At 49.2% G+C, this 18145-nt stretch overlaps 3 protein-coding genes across 3 annotated transcripts; all 3 read left to right on the top strand.

The window, feature by feature from the left end:
- The first annotated feature begins 4958 nt into the window (after nt 1-4958).
- On the top strand, nt 4959-6140 carry LOC149360612 (uncharacterized). The gene has a single exon (XM_089567882.1). The coding sequence runs from the start codon at nt 4959-4961 to the stop codon at nt 6138-6140; it is 1182 nt and encodes a 393-aa protein (XP_089424008.1).
- Nucleotides 6141-10756: 4616 nt separating this feature from the next.
- Nucleotides 10757-11947, top strand: LOC149360613 (uncharacterized). Its single transcript, XM_089567883.1, has one exon. The coding sequence runs from the start codon at nt 10766-10768 to the stop codon at nt 11945-11947; it is 1182 nt and encodes a 393-aa protein (XP_089424009.1). The 5' UTR covers nt 10757-10765.
- Nucleotides 11948-11986: 39 nt separating this feature from the next.
- LOC149360614 (uncharacterized) lies at nt 11987-17709 on the top strand. Its single transcript, XM_089567884.1, has 4 exons — nt 11987-12136; nt 14480-15300; nt 15470-15473; nt 17452-17709. Exons 1-4 carry the CDS (start codon nt 11987-11989, stop codon nt 17707-17709), a joined length of 1233 nt encoding a protein of 410 aa, XP_089424010.1.
- The last annotated feature ends 436 nt before the right edge of the window (nt 17710-18145 follow it).

The following is an 18145-nucleotide window of genomic DNA, read 5'->3' on the forward strand; positions in this document are numbered from 1 at the left end:
CGACGACGACGACGACACGGCCAGACTTGAAGCTTTTACCGCTGCCCTTACACCTTATTAGGAACGCTAAAGGACTCTAAGTTCTCGAAGCATTCTCAGTGTTTAATTTCATTTTAAAGCATCGAGACGATGCTTCTTTGGAAGGGGGGTAATGCCACGTATCATTGCAGTGTTTGTTCGTTCACGCTCAAGGCTGCAGGAAAGGGTTGTTATCACTTTTGTTCGTGACGCGAGAAGCGACCAGACTAATCTCGATGGATCGCAGCCATGAAAGGCTGCATCTAGGTTTTTCCAGATTACTGTAGATGATCTTGTCCTGTTATCTGGAAGTTTCCTTGCCGGCTTTAAATTGAGCGATGCCGCGAGCGGCGGACATTCGTAGTTCGACGACCGACGAGTACGTTTGTTGCTTACGCCGCCGCCGAGTGATTCAGTTATTTTGCGGGCGCAAGTCAGCCCAAATAAAGAGCTTCGTTTCCAAGACTGGCTGGTGTCTTCCTGACCACTGGACTGCAGTCACTACAACGTGACAATATTTGAGCAGTGTGCTTAAAAGCCTGTATCTGAACAACTGAATACGTGAATGAAAAGAGCATGAAGGATCTGATAGTGGCTCCTTATAGATGAAGTTGGAAAATCTCAATTATCTAGCGATGAGAAACAAGGTGAATTAATGAAAGTGTACATATGACTTTGAGGCATTCAAAACTATGCCACGTATCATTGCAGTGTTTGTTCGTTCACGCTCAAGGCTGCAGGAAAGGGTTGTTATCACTTTTGTTCGTGACGCGAGAAGCGACCAGACTAATCTCGATGGATCGCAGCCATGAAAGGCTGCATCTAGGTTTTTCCAGGTTACTGTAGATGATCTTGTCCTGTTATCTGGAAGTTTCCTTGCCGGCTTTAAATTGAGCGATGCCGCGAGCGGCGGACATTCGTAGTTCGACGACCGACGAGTACGTTTGTTGCTTACGCCGCCGCCGAGTGATTCAGTTATTTTGCGGGCGCAAGTCAGCCCAAATAAAGAGCTTCGTTTCCAAGACTGGCTGGTGTCTTCCTGACCACTGGACTGCAGTCACTACAACGTGACAATATTTGAGCAGTGTGCTTAAAAGCCTGTATCTGAACAACTGAATACGTGAATGAAAAGAGCATGAAGGATCTGATAGTGGCTCCTTATAGATGAAGTTGGAAAATCTCAATTATCTAGCGATGAGAAACAAGGTGAATTAATGAAAGTGTACATATGACTTTGAGGCATTCAAAACTATGAAATACATCAAGAGTAAGAAACCCTATTTGGGAGAAAAATCTATGTATTTTTCTTCCGCAAACAAAACGCGCACTGCCTTTTCCAGTGTGAATTCCAGTATGGTAATCTCGTATTGCTTGCATAAAATGCCAGACAGTAGCAGTAGTAGTAGTATATAGTAGCAGTAGTAGCAGTAGCAGCAGCAGCAGAGTGGTAGTAGTTGTGGTAGTAGTATCAGTATACTAGTAGTACTAGTATGAGTAGTAGCAGTAGTAGTAGTAGTAGTAGTAGTAGTAGTAGTAGTAGTAGTAGTAGTAGTAGTAGTAGTAGTAGTAGTAGTAGTAGTAGAAAGTTGTAGTTGTAGTAGCAGCAGGCATAGTATTAATAGCAGTAACAGTAGCAGAAGCGGTATATCGTAGTTGTAGAAATAAGGTGGCTGAAACTGGGCCTTTACAACTGCCGCGTGTGTACAGAAGGAGGTTGGAAGAGGAGCAAACAATAGGCGTGCGTCGCAGCCATCTTGTTCGCCAATGACCATGCTGGCTCACCTTTACTCATGCGAGAAAAAATAGCCCGATGTGATACTCAGGAGTATGCGCGCATGTCATCCATTGCTCTTATATGGAGCGGCATGCATGTCAGGCTATCGTCTCGAGCTACATTAACAAACTTTTTCTTTCTCGCGATTCCGGAAGCAAACAAAGAGAACGCTCACCGCTAAGTTGATAAACTAGTTTCTTAAAGCACCATAGATACCTCTTAGTTTGAGTTGCTTGATTTCTTCATTCAATTGATGCATTAGATATAAGAACACTAAGTTCACCACATGGCATTCGGCTACAGCGGATAAATAATCTCTGCATGCTTTCTTGAGTTCAACGGAACGATGGCTGTGACGCGTTTGGCAGCATTTAAGTCACGTGCACAACAACAAAAAAAACAGCAACTATATATACCATTCCGAAAAATATTTCGGCCGCACGACGGTGCACCTGGCTGCCTGGTATATTGTTTTTTCTGCGGAATCTTTACTCTGCGATGATGAAAATGAACTGTAGCTCTATCCTTTGTATGAGTTGAGCGCAAATGCGTGCCCTAGCCAAAAAATATATTGAAGCGGGTAGACGACGACGAAAATGAGGGATGGCACGAGTGTGAGGAGTAGAAGACGACAACGAAGTTCGGACTGTGTTCTCGGTGCCGCTCGCAGCTGTTCTTCTCTATTTGTAAATATTTGTAAATATATTCTTTCCCGCAACATATTTGGTGGAGGTGCGGGGTAAAAGTAGGCGAGAAGACCACAACATCGTCTAGGTAACAGAGGCAAGTGGACCGTTTAAAGCCGCGAAGAAGGAGTCCATCATTCGTTCGAAGGTAGCCGGCCCGTTACAGAGGCCGAACGGCATGACTTTAAACTGGTATAAGCCATCAGGCGTCACGAAGGCGGTCTTCTCGCGGTCCTTTTCATCAACGGCAATTTGCCATACCCCGATCGAAGATCAACTGAAGAGAAATATTTGGCGCCGTGGAGGCAATCTAATGCCTCATCGATCCTCGGGAGTGGATATACGTCTTTTTTTTTGTGATGCGGTTGAGGTGCCGATAATCAACGCAGAAGCGCCAGCTGCCGTCCTTCTTTTTCACCAGTACGACTGGTCAAGCCCAAGGACTTGACGAGGGCTCGATGGACGACGAGGGACGTATGTTTAAAGCAGAAAAAGGGGGGCCGCGCTTTCGTGGCTAAGACTGGGCCGTGGCGTTGACCGTGCTCCGCCGTCGCAAATCCCAGTGCCGACGGTAACATGATGCCCTCATGCGTACTGGATAACTGCTGTAGGCAATTTTAAAGCACTTACTTTATGAAAGGATGTAAGGGATCGGTAGTGTACGCGGGGTCATCGGAACGCGGCTGGGGGCGCTCAAAGCGAAGCGTCTCCTTTCTCGGAACGCGGCCGCTCGCGAATACGCTGGGAAATACGGGCGTCCCCTCGCCGGGCCTGTGAACATTATCTTGCAGGCGAAATATCACCTCTGGCCTCGGAAATTCTAAGACGCGCTCTCGCCGATCCAACTCGCACAAAAGTGATCTGGGCTCCTGGCCACCAGGGTCTACGAGGCAATGAGGCCGCTGATGCGGCCGCCCGAGCGCTCACACACCGTGCTCCTCATCCTAGCTCTCATGGCTCAGAAGCTCATAAACCGCTTCTGCGGTTCCGCGAAATCCTAATTTATTATTGCGACAGCCACCGTCTCTACCCGGCACCTGCCAAGGGGCTGAGTAAGGCGGAGGAGCGAACTCTGCGGCGCCTGCAGACAGGAACCCTTCTCTGTCCTGCAATAGCAAAACACTTCGATCCGAACAAAGATGGGCGCTGCCCGCACTGTGGAGAGATCTGCGATATCTTTCACATGGTGTGGGCATGTACTCAGAATCCTCACCTTCCCCCCTCCCCCACCCCCACCCGAGAGGCATGGGAGACTGCCCTCCTCAACTGCTCCACACTGGAGTCCCAAAGGGCTCTGGTCAAGCGGGCGCGAGACGGGGCCTCGTCATGCGGTGTCCCGGACTAAGGATACCGACCATGCAGCAGGGTTATTTTTTTAAATTTTTTTTTTAACCCTCAAGCTCTCTTTGATTAAAGTTTTTCACCACCACCACCACCCGCCCCGCGGTACCGATTCGCGCACGTGCTGGCACGAATGTGTATTTGTGTTTGTTTTTATTTTTATTTTGTGGTAGAGAGGGTGTTTACCCTACAGTAGTTGGAGGGCTGGCCATAGCTGTCGATTAGCCAATCATATGAAGAGTGTAGAATGATTGGGTGCTACCAGATGTGGGCCGGCCCTTTAGGTCTTTAAAACCGGGCTCCGGCGCCAGAAACAGAGGTTCTGCGCTAAGGTCAGGCGCTATGCATCTTCGGCTATGCCGAGTAGGGGCCTCCCCTAGTGTTAGCCAGTTACACCTTTTTTGTTGTTTGTCCTTTGCTGTTTAATTTGTCTCTAGTGCCTGAACTTGTACGCAATGTAAATTTCTGTACATCAACTTCAAGTATTCCCTTTATCCCTGCGTGCATTGCAAGACCGTCTCTGACGGGGCACCCCTGGTGCGAAGGAACGCTTCAGTCTTCAAGTGAACAAACCGTCTCTGGCGGGGCTCCTCTGGTGCAAGGAAGGAAGATAAAGAACCTGAACTTTACTAAGGATATTTGAGCACAGTTAACGAAAAACTATTGTACAATTATATTCGCGCCGTTCTGCTTCCGGCGCACATCTACTGGGCCTGATATTCAGGTGACCTAGGCAGCCATGCATTGCACCATCTCCAAGAAAATGCAGATCTCGCCGGGACAATTTTTTTTCACATTACACGCAGGTACTTCGTAAATCTTTTTTTGGGAAAGGGGATCCTTCCGTAGGGTTCACACTACCTAAATTGAAAACTGCCTAAACCAATATGATATGCATTTCTTCACATTTGGAAGGGGGTTAATTTTTGGGAAGTCTTAATATTTGACTATCAAACCATAATTAGCTCTGATTACATGCTTACATTGCTTACACTGAAATACCTCGCAAGTTTGCGTGCGCTCTTGTCCAGCAGAGTGGCGCACTTTCTACGGAAGTTCTTCCATGCAATAAAGAAAAAAATCCAGCAGAGTGGCGCAGTGAGATTCGGCTTCCGGCCACCGAGCGTGACGGACGTGCGATGACGGGCTCCGTTGGAGCGGCTACAGCGGCCATGTCTGGCCGCGGAAACAGGATTCTTGCCTCGGAAGATGACTATCAGGTGATTCTGCCTACCCTTCCTACAGGAAATGTTGTGTTAAACACAGTCTTTTTGCACGCTGACGTGCGGGCCCGCCCCTATCGGGTCGAAGATTTCAGGGATGCGCTGGCTCAGCTGATGCTGCTCCCCGAGGTTATCGCCTTGGGGGCGTATCGCATGAGCCATGTGTGGGCTATTACTTTCACCAGTGCTGATGCGGTGAAGAAAATTCTTGCTGCCCGGGAAGTAAAAGTGAAGGACCGCCGCTGTCTAGTTATTGACCCGGCAAACCAAGACGTCCGCGTCAAGCTACACTGGCTGCTGCACAACGTGCCCGACGAAGACGTGAGGGTAGCCTTCGCCCCGTACGGCAAGGTGAGCGAAGTCACCAAGGAACGGTGGCGCGTCCAGGGTGTCGCCAGCAAGGGGTCGACGACGCGCTTGGTTTCATTGAAAATGAATCCTGGCGTGAAACTGGAAGACCTCCCTCACGAAGTCAGGGTTGGCGGTGAGCTGGCTCTCGTGGTTGTACCGGGCAGAGCTCCGCTCTGTCTGCGCTGCCACGGTACTGGGCACATTCGTCGTGAGTGCAAAGTTCCAAGGTGCGGCGCCTGTCGCCGTTACGGACATGAGGATAGCAGCTGTGTACGCACGTACGCGAGCGCTGCCGTCCCAGTCAACAATGACATCTCGTCCGAGCTTGTCATGGACGAGGCTGACGCGGAAGACGCTGCAGCAGAGGCAGGCGACGGAGCGGAGAAGGAAAAATCCCCGGCTGTGTCGACTCCTGGAACATCCGCAACCGCGGAGACGCTCAGCAGTAAGCTGCAGCAACAGGAAGCGCCGCCTGCAGATGTTAAGACGTCAAAGAGCGAAGTCCTCTCGGGGAGTGGGACGTCAGTTCCCGTCGTTCCCCAACATGCTGAAAGCATGGAAGTGACGGATGCGTCAACCAGCAACCAGGGAGGAAAGCGACCGCACGAGCACAGTGCGAACGGAGAGCCTAAGGCGAGCGAGGGCGACGAGCCACCCCCGAAGACTGTTGGTGTGAGGCGAGCGACGCTGAAACCGCGGCCGAATATACCGGCCGATCAACGAGCGGCGGCTAAGCCGCCGCCTTAGTTGAGTGAGTGCGTTGTGTGTGGCTTCTGTGGACGCGAGATGGCCTTTTTTGGTGACGGACTGCATGGGCTGGGTCTCCAGTCCGTACGCATGAGGCAGAGGTGCAAGAGACGTTGGAATACCGGCACTGTACCCATCGAGCACCATGGACTAGGCAAGTCGCCCTCCGCCGTCGCTTTGTGTCCTCAGGTACGCACCATACGGCTCCTGTACTTAAACTAGATGGCTTCGACACCTGTTGGAGCGTTGCGCATTGCAACAATCAATGTCAGGGGACTGGCTTCTAAAAAACGTCAGTACCAACTAAGCCGGTTGTTCCTCGATAATGACCTCGACATAATAGCCGTCCAGGAGACCAAAGTCGAAGGACAGGAACAGACGGACCGTATGGTGCAGCCTTTTACGACACGTTACAATATTTGTGTGTGCCATTCGTCTGGCACATCGGGGGGTTGTGCTGTCTTTATTAGGAATTCCATGGGGATTGTCGAACAGAATTTAACTGTGTGTCAAACTGGCCGTTTGCTTGTAGTTGATTTTCTTTATTGCAATTTACTGTGGAGGATCATATGTGTGTATGCCCCTAACAAAGAGAACGAGCGCGAGGAATTTTTTGAGCGTCTTGAACAATACGTATGCTGTGAGCGGTTAATTGTACTGTTGGGTGACTTTAACTGCGTATGTAAAGCACAGGACAGAACTACAAAAAGACTTGTCCGAGACAAAAGTGCGGAATTGTTGAATTCGCTTGTACACGAAAATGGTTTAGATGATGCTGCTGAAGTTCTTTCGGTAGCATCGCATTTTACTCACTTTCAGGGTGAAAGTAACGCGAGATTGGACAGAGCGTATGTGTCCCTTGATCTTGTTCCTTTGTGCAACAGCTACGACGTGAAAAACATGTCTTTTACCGACCACAGCTTAGTTGCGTTTACCCTGGGAAAAAAAGAAAAGAAATCTCGTTTCTCGTGGGATCTTTGGAAGTTTAACGCACAGTTACTCGAGGATGAACTTTTTGGTAGTAAAGTTAATGAATGTATTAAAGCATTGCTATCAGCAGAGCCTGGGAACTGGGTAATTAGATGGGAAGATTTCAAACAGCAAGTGAAAATGAACGCGATTGAAAGAGCAAGCGTTATTTGCCATGATAAACGTGTTAAAGAAAAAGAACTACATTGCCAACTTGACTTGCTCGTAAGCCTGGAAAGTTCCCAGCCGGGAAGATATAAGAAAGAGATAAGAGAAACAAAAAGTAAACTTGAGATTATCGAAAAAAACAAGTATGCAGCTGCCGTGATAAGGGCGCGTGCTGAACGTCTCTGGCTTGACCAAGTGCCTACTAAACGCTCGCTTAGTGACGAAAAGAAGTATGCGACTCAAAATGAAATAAAACAAATTAGGTACAGAAACGAGGTAACGAATGATAGCAAGATGATTCAGTTAGCTTTTGTTGAACAGTATAGGGAATTGTTTGGGCGCCGTCAGCTTGAAGAAGAGGGCTTTACAGAAACGTTCTTGTCTCGTATGCCAAAGCTTGGAGATGAAATAAAACAAGGGCTGGAGGTACCATTCAGCGTAAGCGAAGTGGGAAGAGCGATCGAAGAACTGAGTACCGGAAAATCTCCTGGTCCTGACGGCCTAGGCAGTGATTTTTATAAGAGTTTCAAAGCCGAACTCACTTATGCTCTGCACTGCGTCTTCACTGAAATGTATGAAGTAAAGAAAATGCCACCGTCATTTAAAACAGCACACGTGGTTTTAGTGCCCAAGAGTGAAGACCAGGCTAAACTGCTGTCCTTTGGGGCTTATCGGCCGATAAGCCTGACCAACGTCGACTATAAAGTGTTTATGAAGATTCTTGCCAATAGACTGCAAAAGGTTATAAAGGACCTTGTAGGGCCGCACCAAACGTGCGGTATTAAAGGTCGCACCATTGGAACGAATGTGCACATTGCTAGAACTGTAAATGAATGTTGCGATGCGTTCGTGGGACGAGTTGCCATGATGCAGCTTGACTTGGCGAAGGCCTTCGATCGCGTGTCACACGAAATTCTTTTCGCCGTTCTAGAATATGCCAACGTCGGCTCTGTAATATTACAAGGTGTACAGATGGCGTACGAAAACTGTGTTACGCGTATTATAGTGAACAAACAGCTTACTGAACCTGTGCCTGTCTGTTCCTCGGTCAGGCAGGGCTGCCCGCTCTCGCCTCTGCTCTTTGCGATCTATCTTGAGCCTTTTCTGTTATCGCTGTTACACAATGATGGGATCTGTGGTTTCACTCTTCAGTCGGTGCAAGTAAAAGTGCTTGCTTACGCTGATGATATTGCTGTTTTTTGCGCGGACCAAGAAAGCGTTAAAGAAGTTGTCAAAGTTGCGCGGGCCTATTGCAAAAAGACCGGGTGCGAAGTTAACTGGGATAAGTGCATTGGATTTTGGCACGGTGATTGGGAGAGCACACCCGCAGTGTTTGCTAACATGCAATGGACGACCTCCCCTGCGAAGTATTTGGGGGTACCCTTAGAGCACTATAAGAACAGTACAGAGTTGTGGGGTGAGGTAACGCAGAGTGCAAGGAAAAAAGCGGATGGATGGAAAGGACGTGACCTTTCTGTTTTCGCGCGTGCAAGTGTGTGCAATGTATTTTTGATAGCCAGAATTTGGTATTTTTTGCAGTTTTTGCTCATCACCAGAGCAAACGTGCAGAAGCTGCATAGAGTGTTTGCTGTTTTTATTTGGAGCTCGAATTGGGAGCGAACTAGTCGAGCTAATTTGTTCCTACCGGTCAAAAGAGGTGGCCTTGGACTTTCCAACTTGTTTCTGAAACAAGTTGTCTCAAGATTTTTGTTTCTACGTGATCAAACCGATCCTTTGTTGCGCACAATGTTGCAGGTGCGCTTAGGAAATGTGTTACCGGAATTTGTTGTGTCCAGTTTCCCAGCCACGAATCGTGCTGTAACTGGGTTTTTACGTGAAGTTGTGGCTGCCTTTCACATTTTGAGCTCTCATTTTTCGACTGAATATCTGGCTGCTGTACCCAGGAAAAAATTGTACAAGGATTTGTTAGATATCTTTATACCTGTACCCTTATACCGATCCTTTTACTGCGGAGGCCCAGGCAAAGATGTGCTAAATCGAGTTAAGAAGATGCCGGTAAGACCGAACGTCAAATCCTTTTTCTTTAAATTACACTCGGGTACCCTTCCGGTGAAAACATGGCTAAACGATAAAGGCATTTTCGTACCATGGAACGTCGACTGCACACTGTGCAAAAAACCCGAGACCATCGAACATGTCTTTATCGACTGCTGGGACCCGGTTTTCCACTGGGATATCTTGCAAAGAACTTTAAAAAAAGAGCTACCTGTTACTCCATATGGCATCCGGTTCCTGCCTATAGAAAGTGGCGAAGTGCCATACGATATGTTTATGCTACTGGGCCTCCACAGCATCTGGAAAACTAGGATGGCGGCTAGGCACGCAGACGCAAATGTGAAACCAGTCAGGGAAAACTTTATAGAAAGTGTAGTTTCTCTGAGAGATGTTCTCCGCAGTCAACCTCAGCCACCGGACTGGGTGGCAGTTATGGACAAATTGATCGAAATGAAAATGTTTTAATCCGTCGCCTTAGCCAAAGTCTGGCTAGCGACTTTTTATGCCTGCGCATGTATTGTTTTCCGGCAATAAAGAAAAAAAAAAAGCAGAGTGGCGCAGTGGAAGCGTGCTGGGCCCATAACCCAGAGGTCCGTGGATCGAAACCACGCTCTGCTACTTCTTTTTTTCTCTCTCTCTCTCTCTCTTCGGAGGCAGGCTCTCTCACGTGGCCACTATGCTATTGCAATTGAAATACCTGGAACTTTTCTCTCCCTCCTCGTCCAGCAGAGTGGCGCAGTGGAAGCGTGCTGGGCCCATAACCCAGAGGTCCGTGGATCGAAACCACGCTCTGCTACTTCTTTTTTCTCTCTCTCTCTTCGGAGGCAGGCTCTCTCACGTGGCCACTATGCTATTGCAATTGAAATACCTGGAACGTTTCTCTCCCTCCTCGTCCAGCAGAGTGGCGCAGTGGAAGCGTGCTGGGCCCATAACCCAGAGGTCCGTGGATCGAAACCACGCTCTGCTACTTCTTTTTTTTCTCTCTCTCTCTCTTCGGAGGCAGGCTCTCTCACGTGGCCACTATGCTATTGCAATTGAAATACCTGGAACTTTTCTCTCCCTCCTCGTCCAGCAGAGTGGCGCAGTGGAAGCGTGCTGGGCCCATAACCCAGAGGTCCGTGGATCGAAACCACGCTCTGCTACTTCTTTTTTTTTCTCTCTCTCTCTTCGGAGGCAGGCTCTCTCACGTGGCCACTATGCTATTGCAATTGAAATACCTGGAACGTTTCTCTCCCTCCTCGTCCAGCAGAGTGGCGCAGTGGAAGCGTGCTGGGCCCATAACCCAGAGGTCCGTGGATCGAAACCACGCTCTGCTACTTCTTTTTTTTTCTCTCTCTCTCTTCGGAGGCAGGCTCTCTCACGTGGCCACTATGCTATTGCAATTGAAATACCTGGAACGTTTCTCTCCCTCCTCGTCCAGCAGAGTGGCGCAGTGGATTCGGCTTCCGGCCACCGAGCGTGACGGACGTGCGATGACGGGCTCCGTTGGAGCGGCTACAGCGGCCATGTCTGGCCGCGGAAACAGGATTTTTGCCTCGGAAGATGAATATCAGGTGATTCTGCCTACCCTTTCTACAGGAAATGTTGTGTTAAACACAGTTTTTTTGCACGCTGACGTGCGGGCCCGCCCTTATCGGGTCGAAGATTTCAGGGATGCGCTGGCTCAGCTGATGCTGCTCCCCAAGGTTATCGCCTTGGGGGCGTATCGCATGAGCCATGTGTGGGCTATTACCTTCACCAGTGCTGATGCGGTGAAGAAAATTCTTTCTGCCCGGGAAGTGAAAGTGAAGGACCGCCGCTGTCTAGTCATCGACCCGGCAAACCAAGACGTCCGCGTCAAGCTGCACTGGTTGCTGCACAACGTGCCCGACGAAGACGTGAGGGTAGCCTTCGCCCCGTACGGCAAGGTGAGCGAAGTCACCAAGGAACGGTGGCGCGTCCAGGGTGTCGCCAGCAAGGGGTCAACGACGCGCCTGGTTTCATTGAAAATGAATCCTGGCGTGAAATTGGAAGACCTCCCTCACGAAGTCAGGGTTGGCGGTGAGCTGGCTCTCGTGGTTGTACCGGGCAGAGCTCCGCTATGTCTGCGCTGCCACGGTACTGGACACATTCGCCGTGAGTGCAAAGTCCCAAGGTGCGGCGCCTGTCGCCGTTACGGACATGAGGATAGCAGCTGTGTACGTACGTACGCGAGCGCTGCCGTCCCAGTCAACAATGACGTCTCGTCCGAGCTTGTCATGGACGAGGCTGACGCGGAAGACGCTGCAGCAGAGGCAGGTGACGGAGCGGAGAAGGAGAAATCCCCGGCTCTGTCGACTCCTGGAACATCCGCAACCGCGGAGACGCTCAGCAGTAAACTGCAGCAACAGGAAGCGCCGCCTGCAGAAGTTAAGGCGTCAAAGAACGAAGTCTTCTTGGGGAGTGGGGCGTCAGCTCCCGGCGTTCCCCAACATGCTGAAAGCATGGAAGTGACGGATGCGTCAACCAGCAACCAGGGAGGAAAGCGACCGCACGAGCACAGTGCGAATGGAGAGCCTAAAGCGAGCGAGGGCGACGAGCCACCGCCGAAGACTGTTGGTGTGAGGCGAGCGACGCTGAAACCGCGGCCGAATATACCGGCCGATCAACGAGCGGCGGCTAAGCCGCCGCCTTAGTTGAGTGAGTGCGTTGTGTGTGGCTTCTGTGGACGCGAGATGGCCTTTTTCGGTGACGGACACCATGGGCTGGGTTTCCAGTCCGTACGCATGAGGCAGAGGTGCAAGAGACGTTGGAATACCGGCACTGTACCCATCGAGCTCCATGGACTAGGCAAGTCGCCCTCCACCGTCGCCTTGTGTCCTGAGGTACGCACCATACGGCTCCTGTACTTAAACTAGATGGCTTCGACACCTGTTAGAGCGTTGCGCATTGCAACAATTAATGTTAGGGGACTGGCTTCTAAAAAACGTCAGTACCAACTAAGCCGGTTGTTCCTCGATAATGACCTAGACATAATAGCCGTTCAGGAGACCAAAGTCGAAGGACAGGAACAGACGGACCGTATGGTGCAGCCTTTTACGACACGTTACAATATTTGTGTGTGCCATTCGTCTGGCACATCGGGGGGTTGTGCTGTCTTTATTAGGAATTCCATGGGGATTGTCCAACAGAATTTAACTGTGTGTCAAACTGGCCGTTTGCTCGTAGTTGATTTTCTTTATTCCAATTTACTATGGAGGATCATATGTGTGTATGCCCCTAACAAAGAGAACGAGCGAGAGGAATTTTTTGAGCGTCTTGAACAATATGTATGCTGTGAGCGTTTAATTGTGCTTTTGGGTGACTTTAACTGCGTATGTAAAGCAGAGGACAGAACTACAAAAAGACTTGTCCGCGACAAAAGTGCGGAATCGTTGAATGCGCTTGTACACGAAAATGGTTTAGATGATGTTGCCGAAGTTCTTTCGGTAGCATGGCATTTTACTCACTTTCAGGGTGAAAGTCACGCGAGATTGGACAGAGGGTATGTTTCCCTTGATCTTGTTCCTTTGTGCAACAGCTACGAGGTGAAAAACATGTCTTTTACCGACCACAGCTTAGTTACGTTTACCCTGGGGAAAAAAGAAAAGAAATCTAGTTTCTCGTGGGACCTTTGGAAGTTTAACGCACAGCTAGTCGAGGATGAACGTTTTGGTAGTAAGGTTAATGAATGTATTAAAGCATTGCTATCAGCAGAGCCTGGGAACTGGGTAATTAGATGGGAAGACTTCAAACAGCAAGTGAAAATGAACGCGATTGAAAGAGCAAGCGTTATTTGCCATGATAAACGTGCTGAAGAAAAAGAACTACATTGCCAACTTGACTTGCTCGTAAGCCTGGAAAGTTCCCAGCCGGGAAGATATAAGAAAGAGATAAGAAAAACAAAAAGTAAACTTGAGATTATCGAAAAAAACAAGTATACAGCTGCCGTGATAAGGGCGCGTGCTGAACGTCTATGGCTTGACCAAGTGCCTACTAAACGCTCGCTTAGTGATGAAAAGAAGTACGCGACTCAAAATGAAATAAAACAAATCAGGTATAGAAACGAGGTAACGAATGATAGCAAGGTGATTCAGTTAGCTTTTGTTGAGCAGTATAGGGAATTGTTTGGGCGCCGTCAGCTTGTAGAAGAGGGCTTTACAGAGACGTTCTTGTCTCGTATGCCAAAGCTTGGAGATGAAATAAAACAAGGGCTGGAGGCACCAATCAGCGTAAGCGAAGTGGGAAGAGCAATCGAAGAGCTGAGTGCCGGAAAATCTCCTGGTCCTGATGGCTTAGGCAGTGATTTTTATAAGAGTTTCAAAGCCGAACTCACTTATGCTCTGCACTGCGTCTTCACCGAAATTTATGAAACAAAGAAAATGCCTCCGTCATTTAAAACAGCACACGTGGTTTTAGTGCCCAAGAGTGAATACCAGGCTAAACTGCTGTCCGTTGGGGCTTATCGGCCGATAAGCCTGACCAACGTCGACTATAAAGTGTTTATGAAGATTCTTGCCAATACACTGCAAAAGGTTATAAAGGACCTTGTAGGGCCGCACCAAACGTGCGGTATTAAAGGTCGCACCATAGGAACGAATGTGCACATTGCTAGAACTGTTCTTGAATGTTGCGATGCGTTCGTGGGACGAGTTGCCATGATGCAGCTTGACCTGGCGAAATCCTTCGATCGCGTGTCACACGATATTCTTTTCGCCGTTCTAGAATATGCCAACGTCGGCTCTGTAATATTACAAGGTGTACAGATGGCGTACGAAAACTGTGTTACGCGTATCGTAGTGAACAAACAGCTTACTGAACCTGTGCCTGTCTGTTCCTCGGTCAGGCAGGGCTGCCCGCTCTCGCCCCTGCTCTTTGCGATCTATCTTGAGCCTTTTCTGTTATCGCTGTTAAACAATGATGGGATCTGCGGATTCACTCTTCAGTCGGTGCAAGTAAAAGTGCTTGCTTACGCTGATGATATCGCTGTTTTTTGCGCTGACCAAGAAAGCGTTAAAGAAGTTGTGAAAGTTGCGGGGGCCTATTGCAAAAAGACCGGGTGCGAAGTTAACTGGGATAAGTGCATTGGGTTTTGGCACGGTGATTGGGAGAGCACACCACCAGTGTTTGCCAACATGCAATGGACGACCTCCCCTGCGAAGTATTTGGGGGTACCCTTAGAGCACTAGAACAGTACAGAGTTGTGGGGTGAGGTAACGCAGAGTGCAAGGAAAAAAGCGGATGGATGGAAAGGACGTGACCTTTCTGTTTTCGCGCGTGCAAGTGTGTGCAATGTATTTTTGATAGCCAGAATTTGGTATTTTTTGCAGTTTTTGCTCATCACCAGAGCAAACGTGCAGAAGCTGCATAGAGTGTTTGCTGTTTTTATTTGGAGCTCGAATTGGGAGCGAACTAGTCGAGCTAATTTGTTCCTACCGGTCAAAAGAGGTGGCCTTGGACTTTCCAACTTGTTTCTGAAACAAGTTGTCTCAAGATTTTTGTTTCTACGTGATCAAACCGATCCTTTGTTGCGCACAATGTTGCAGGTGCGCTTAGGAAATGTGTTACCGGAATTTGTTGTGTCCAGTTTCCCAGCCACGAATCGTGCTGTAACTGGTTTTTTACGTGAAGTTGTGGCTGCCTTTCACATTTTGAGCTCTCATTTTTCGACAGAGTATCTGACTTCTGTACCCAGGAAAAAATTGTACAAGGATTTGCTAGATATCTTTATACCTGTACCCTTATACCGATCCTTTTACTGCGGAGGCCCAGGCAAAGATGTGCTAAATCGAGTTAAGAAGATGCCGGTAAGACCGAACGTCAAATCCTTTTTCTTTAAACTACACACTGGTACCCTTCCGGTGAAAACATGGCTAAACGATAAGGGCATTTTCGTACCATGGAACGTCGACTGCACACTGTGCAAAAAACCCGAGACCATCGAACATGTCTTTATCGACTGCTGGGACCCGGTTTTCCACTGGGATATCTTGCAAAGAACATTAAAGGGGTGGAGACACCAAATTTGTCGTTCGCGCGTTCTTAGTTTCAAACGTTTCTTATGGCTCCAGGAAGCATGATACACACCCAAAGATTCATATATTCACAGTGAATAATTTATTATAGCATTTTTAGGTGAACGATTTTCAGTTTCGGTTTCGGAACGCCGAGTTGTACAGTGACGTCACAGAGGGGGAAGATCAACTGCTTCGCTTGGTCACGTGGGCTCACAAAAGTTGTGACGCACCTACTGCTGCATCATCTGCTTTCCCACACATGTGCTGACCAGCGCATGAAAACAATCTACTGCACGTCTAGTCCCAGCAGCTCGGATTCTGACAGATCTGATTCCAATGAGTGAGGACATCGACTTTTTTTTTTGTTCGCACGCTAATATCGCCTTCGCGGATTCGCGTGAGGATGCGAAACACTTTGCAAAATGCCAGTAAGCATCGCTGCGCCGCTCTACCGAAGCTGCGCCCACAACCGGTGTCACACTTCGCTGCCGTGCGGCAGTACCTGAGCGCTGCTTGGGATGGTGTACAAATATCACAATAAAAGACGAGATTGCCTTGTTATCAGAACTGCCAGCTATACTCGAGCAGCGACAAAGCATGTCTGCTTATGTTGGGAGCTTTCGGCAACGGCACCGCTCGCGGGCGACGAGCTCTGCTGCTGCCTGGCTGCCGTGGTCGTCGCTAGGCCTATAGCCTGCTTAGCAAGCGGCCGGCGCTTCGGAAGTCGTCTGCGCTATAATAAAAGGCCTACTTTTCACAAATAGCTGTAGTGTTAACAGAATCATCTCACAATAAAATAATAGTATGGTCAATCTCCTCGACGCCTTCGGCAGCGGAGCTAGCGGGCGCCAGGCGAGCCGGACCCCAACGTCGCGCCAGCGGCAGCTGCTAGGCGCGGTTGTGAGAAAATTGCTCATATCACAGTTGTTACCTCTACCAGCAGCTCAGTATTGGTCAGCGATCCTCAAAAATGACACTTTTTTCACATTTCTTGTCCCATGGTTTATTATTTACGTCAAGAACACTCTTTAGCTCGCTTTTATGACGTCGGCAGACGGTATCCAGGCTGACCTACCGGCCGGCAGACTCGGCGTACTTCACATCCGGACAAGAAAATACAAAACAGCCATGCTACCAGAAAGGATGCTTTCTAGATTCGAGATACGACAGCATGACTGTGCTAAAAGTGGATCTTTCGGCAGCGACACTGCCTGCGGCAACGCCGGCCGACGACCTGCGCGCTGGTCCCAGACTGCCCTAGTCGTCGCTAGGCCTAGCTGCTTTCGCATATCGACTCCGCAGCTGAGGGCGCTTCGGGACTGGCCAGCGCTCAGAAACGTGCTCCGCTCGGCACCCCTTTACTGTGAACTCGTCCCATAATAAAAGATATGTTCGATTTCCACGACGTCTTCAGCAACAGAGCTAGCAGACGGCAGGCGATCCGCACCAGGTAGCAGCAGCACAAAACCGGCTGATGAAATTTGCTTGCATCGCAGTCATCACTTCTACCAGGAACTCGGTATTTGCCAACGATCGTCAGAAACGATGCATTTTTGATATTCATATATCCCAGGGTTTGCTATGAACGTGAACAAACAATACTATCGCGTTCTTCAGATGCCGGCGTTCGGCACGAAGACTGGCGCAGACCGCCCGGCTCCACGGAGTGCGCCCTATGTCATCATGACGCTGCCGCTTCCCGTCGTTGTTGCCGCGAGCGGCCCGCCGTTGACATCTAGCAGGCTGGACGCAGGCAACGAGCTGCAATCGGACGTTGCGACGCTGTTCGCAACGGCGCGCCGCAAACCGAGCGAGTGGCGGTTAGCAGCAAACGCGGCTAGCTGGTGCGTCGACTGCGCTCACGCGGCTGTGCCCCGCTCATCGTACGTCACTGTATTTTGGTATGACGTCACTAAAACTTTAATTTTCCTGCACCCCTTGTGACGTCATGGTTGATGGCGCTAGCGATGGGTCTAGATTGTGAGAGTGAGCATTTAGGTAATCTTTGGAACCGAATTAAAATATTTTTTAAACGTTTGTTGCGTCCAACACCTGGCCTTGAGTGCCCTTGCATACATAGGAATCCCATAGCAGGCTTTTTATAGCTTCAAAATTTGGTGTCTCCACCCCTTTAAAAAAAAGAGCTACCTGTTACTCCATATGGCATCCGGTTCCTACCTATAGAAAATGACGAAGTGCCATACGATATGTTTATGCTACTGGGCCTCCACAGCATCTGGAAAACTAGGATGGCGGCTAGGCACGCAGACGCAAATGTGCGACCTGTCAGGGAAAACTTCATAGAAAGTGTAGCCTCTCTGAGAGATGTTCTCCGCAGTCAACCTCAACCACCGGACTGGGTGGCAGTTATGGACAAATTGATCGAAATGAAAATGTTTTAATCCGTCGCCTTAGCCAAAGTCTGGCTAGCGACTTTTTACGCCTGCGCATGTACTGTTTTCTGGCAATAAAGAAAAAAAACAGCAGAGTGGCGCAGTGGAAGCGTGCTGGGCCCATAACCCAGAGGTCCGTGGATCGAAACCACGCTCTGCTACTTCTTTTTTTTTTCTCTCTCTCTCTCTTCGGAAGCAGGCTCTCTCACGTAGCCACTATGCTATTGCAATTGAAATACCTGGAACTTTTCTCTCCCTCCTCGTTCAGCAGAGTGGCGCAGTCATTCTACTTCCAGCCACCGAGCGTGACGGACGCAGAATCATGGGCTCCCACGGAGCGGCCGTTGCCGGCCGCGGAAACAGGTTTGCCAGCGACGCTGATAAGGACTACGAGATCGTTCTGCCTACGCTGCCCACCGGACGTGTTGTGTTAAACACGGTTTTT

Source organism: Amblyomma mixtum, chromosome 2 (assembly GCF_055824585.1).
Source record: "Amblyomma mixtum isolate Tamu chromosome 2, ASM5582458v1, whole genome shotgun sequence".
Taxonomy (NCBI): Eukaryota; Metazoa; Arthropoda; class Arachnida; order Ixodida; family Ixodidae; genus Amblyomma; species Amblyomma mixtum.

Bases quoted from the DNA above. Each gene is read 5' to 3' on its own strand.
- LOC149360612 (XM_089567882.1), top strand. From the start codon at position 4,959: ATGACGGGCTCCGTTGGAGCGGCTACAGCGGCCATGTCTGGCCGCGGA.
- LOC149360613 (XM_089567883.1), top strand. From the start codon at position 10,766: ATGACGGGCTCCGTTGGAGCGGCTACAGCGGCCATGTCTGGCCGCGGA.
- LOC149360614 (XM_089567884.1), top strand. From the start codon at position 11,987: ATGGCCTTTTTCGGTGACGGACACCATGGGCTGGGTTTCCAGTCCGTA. The intron at 12,137-14,479 runs GTACGCACCATA...TTAGAGCACTAG, and splicing joins CCGTCGCCTTGTGTCCTGAG to AACAGTACAGAGTTGTGGGG.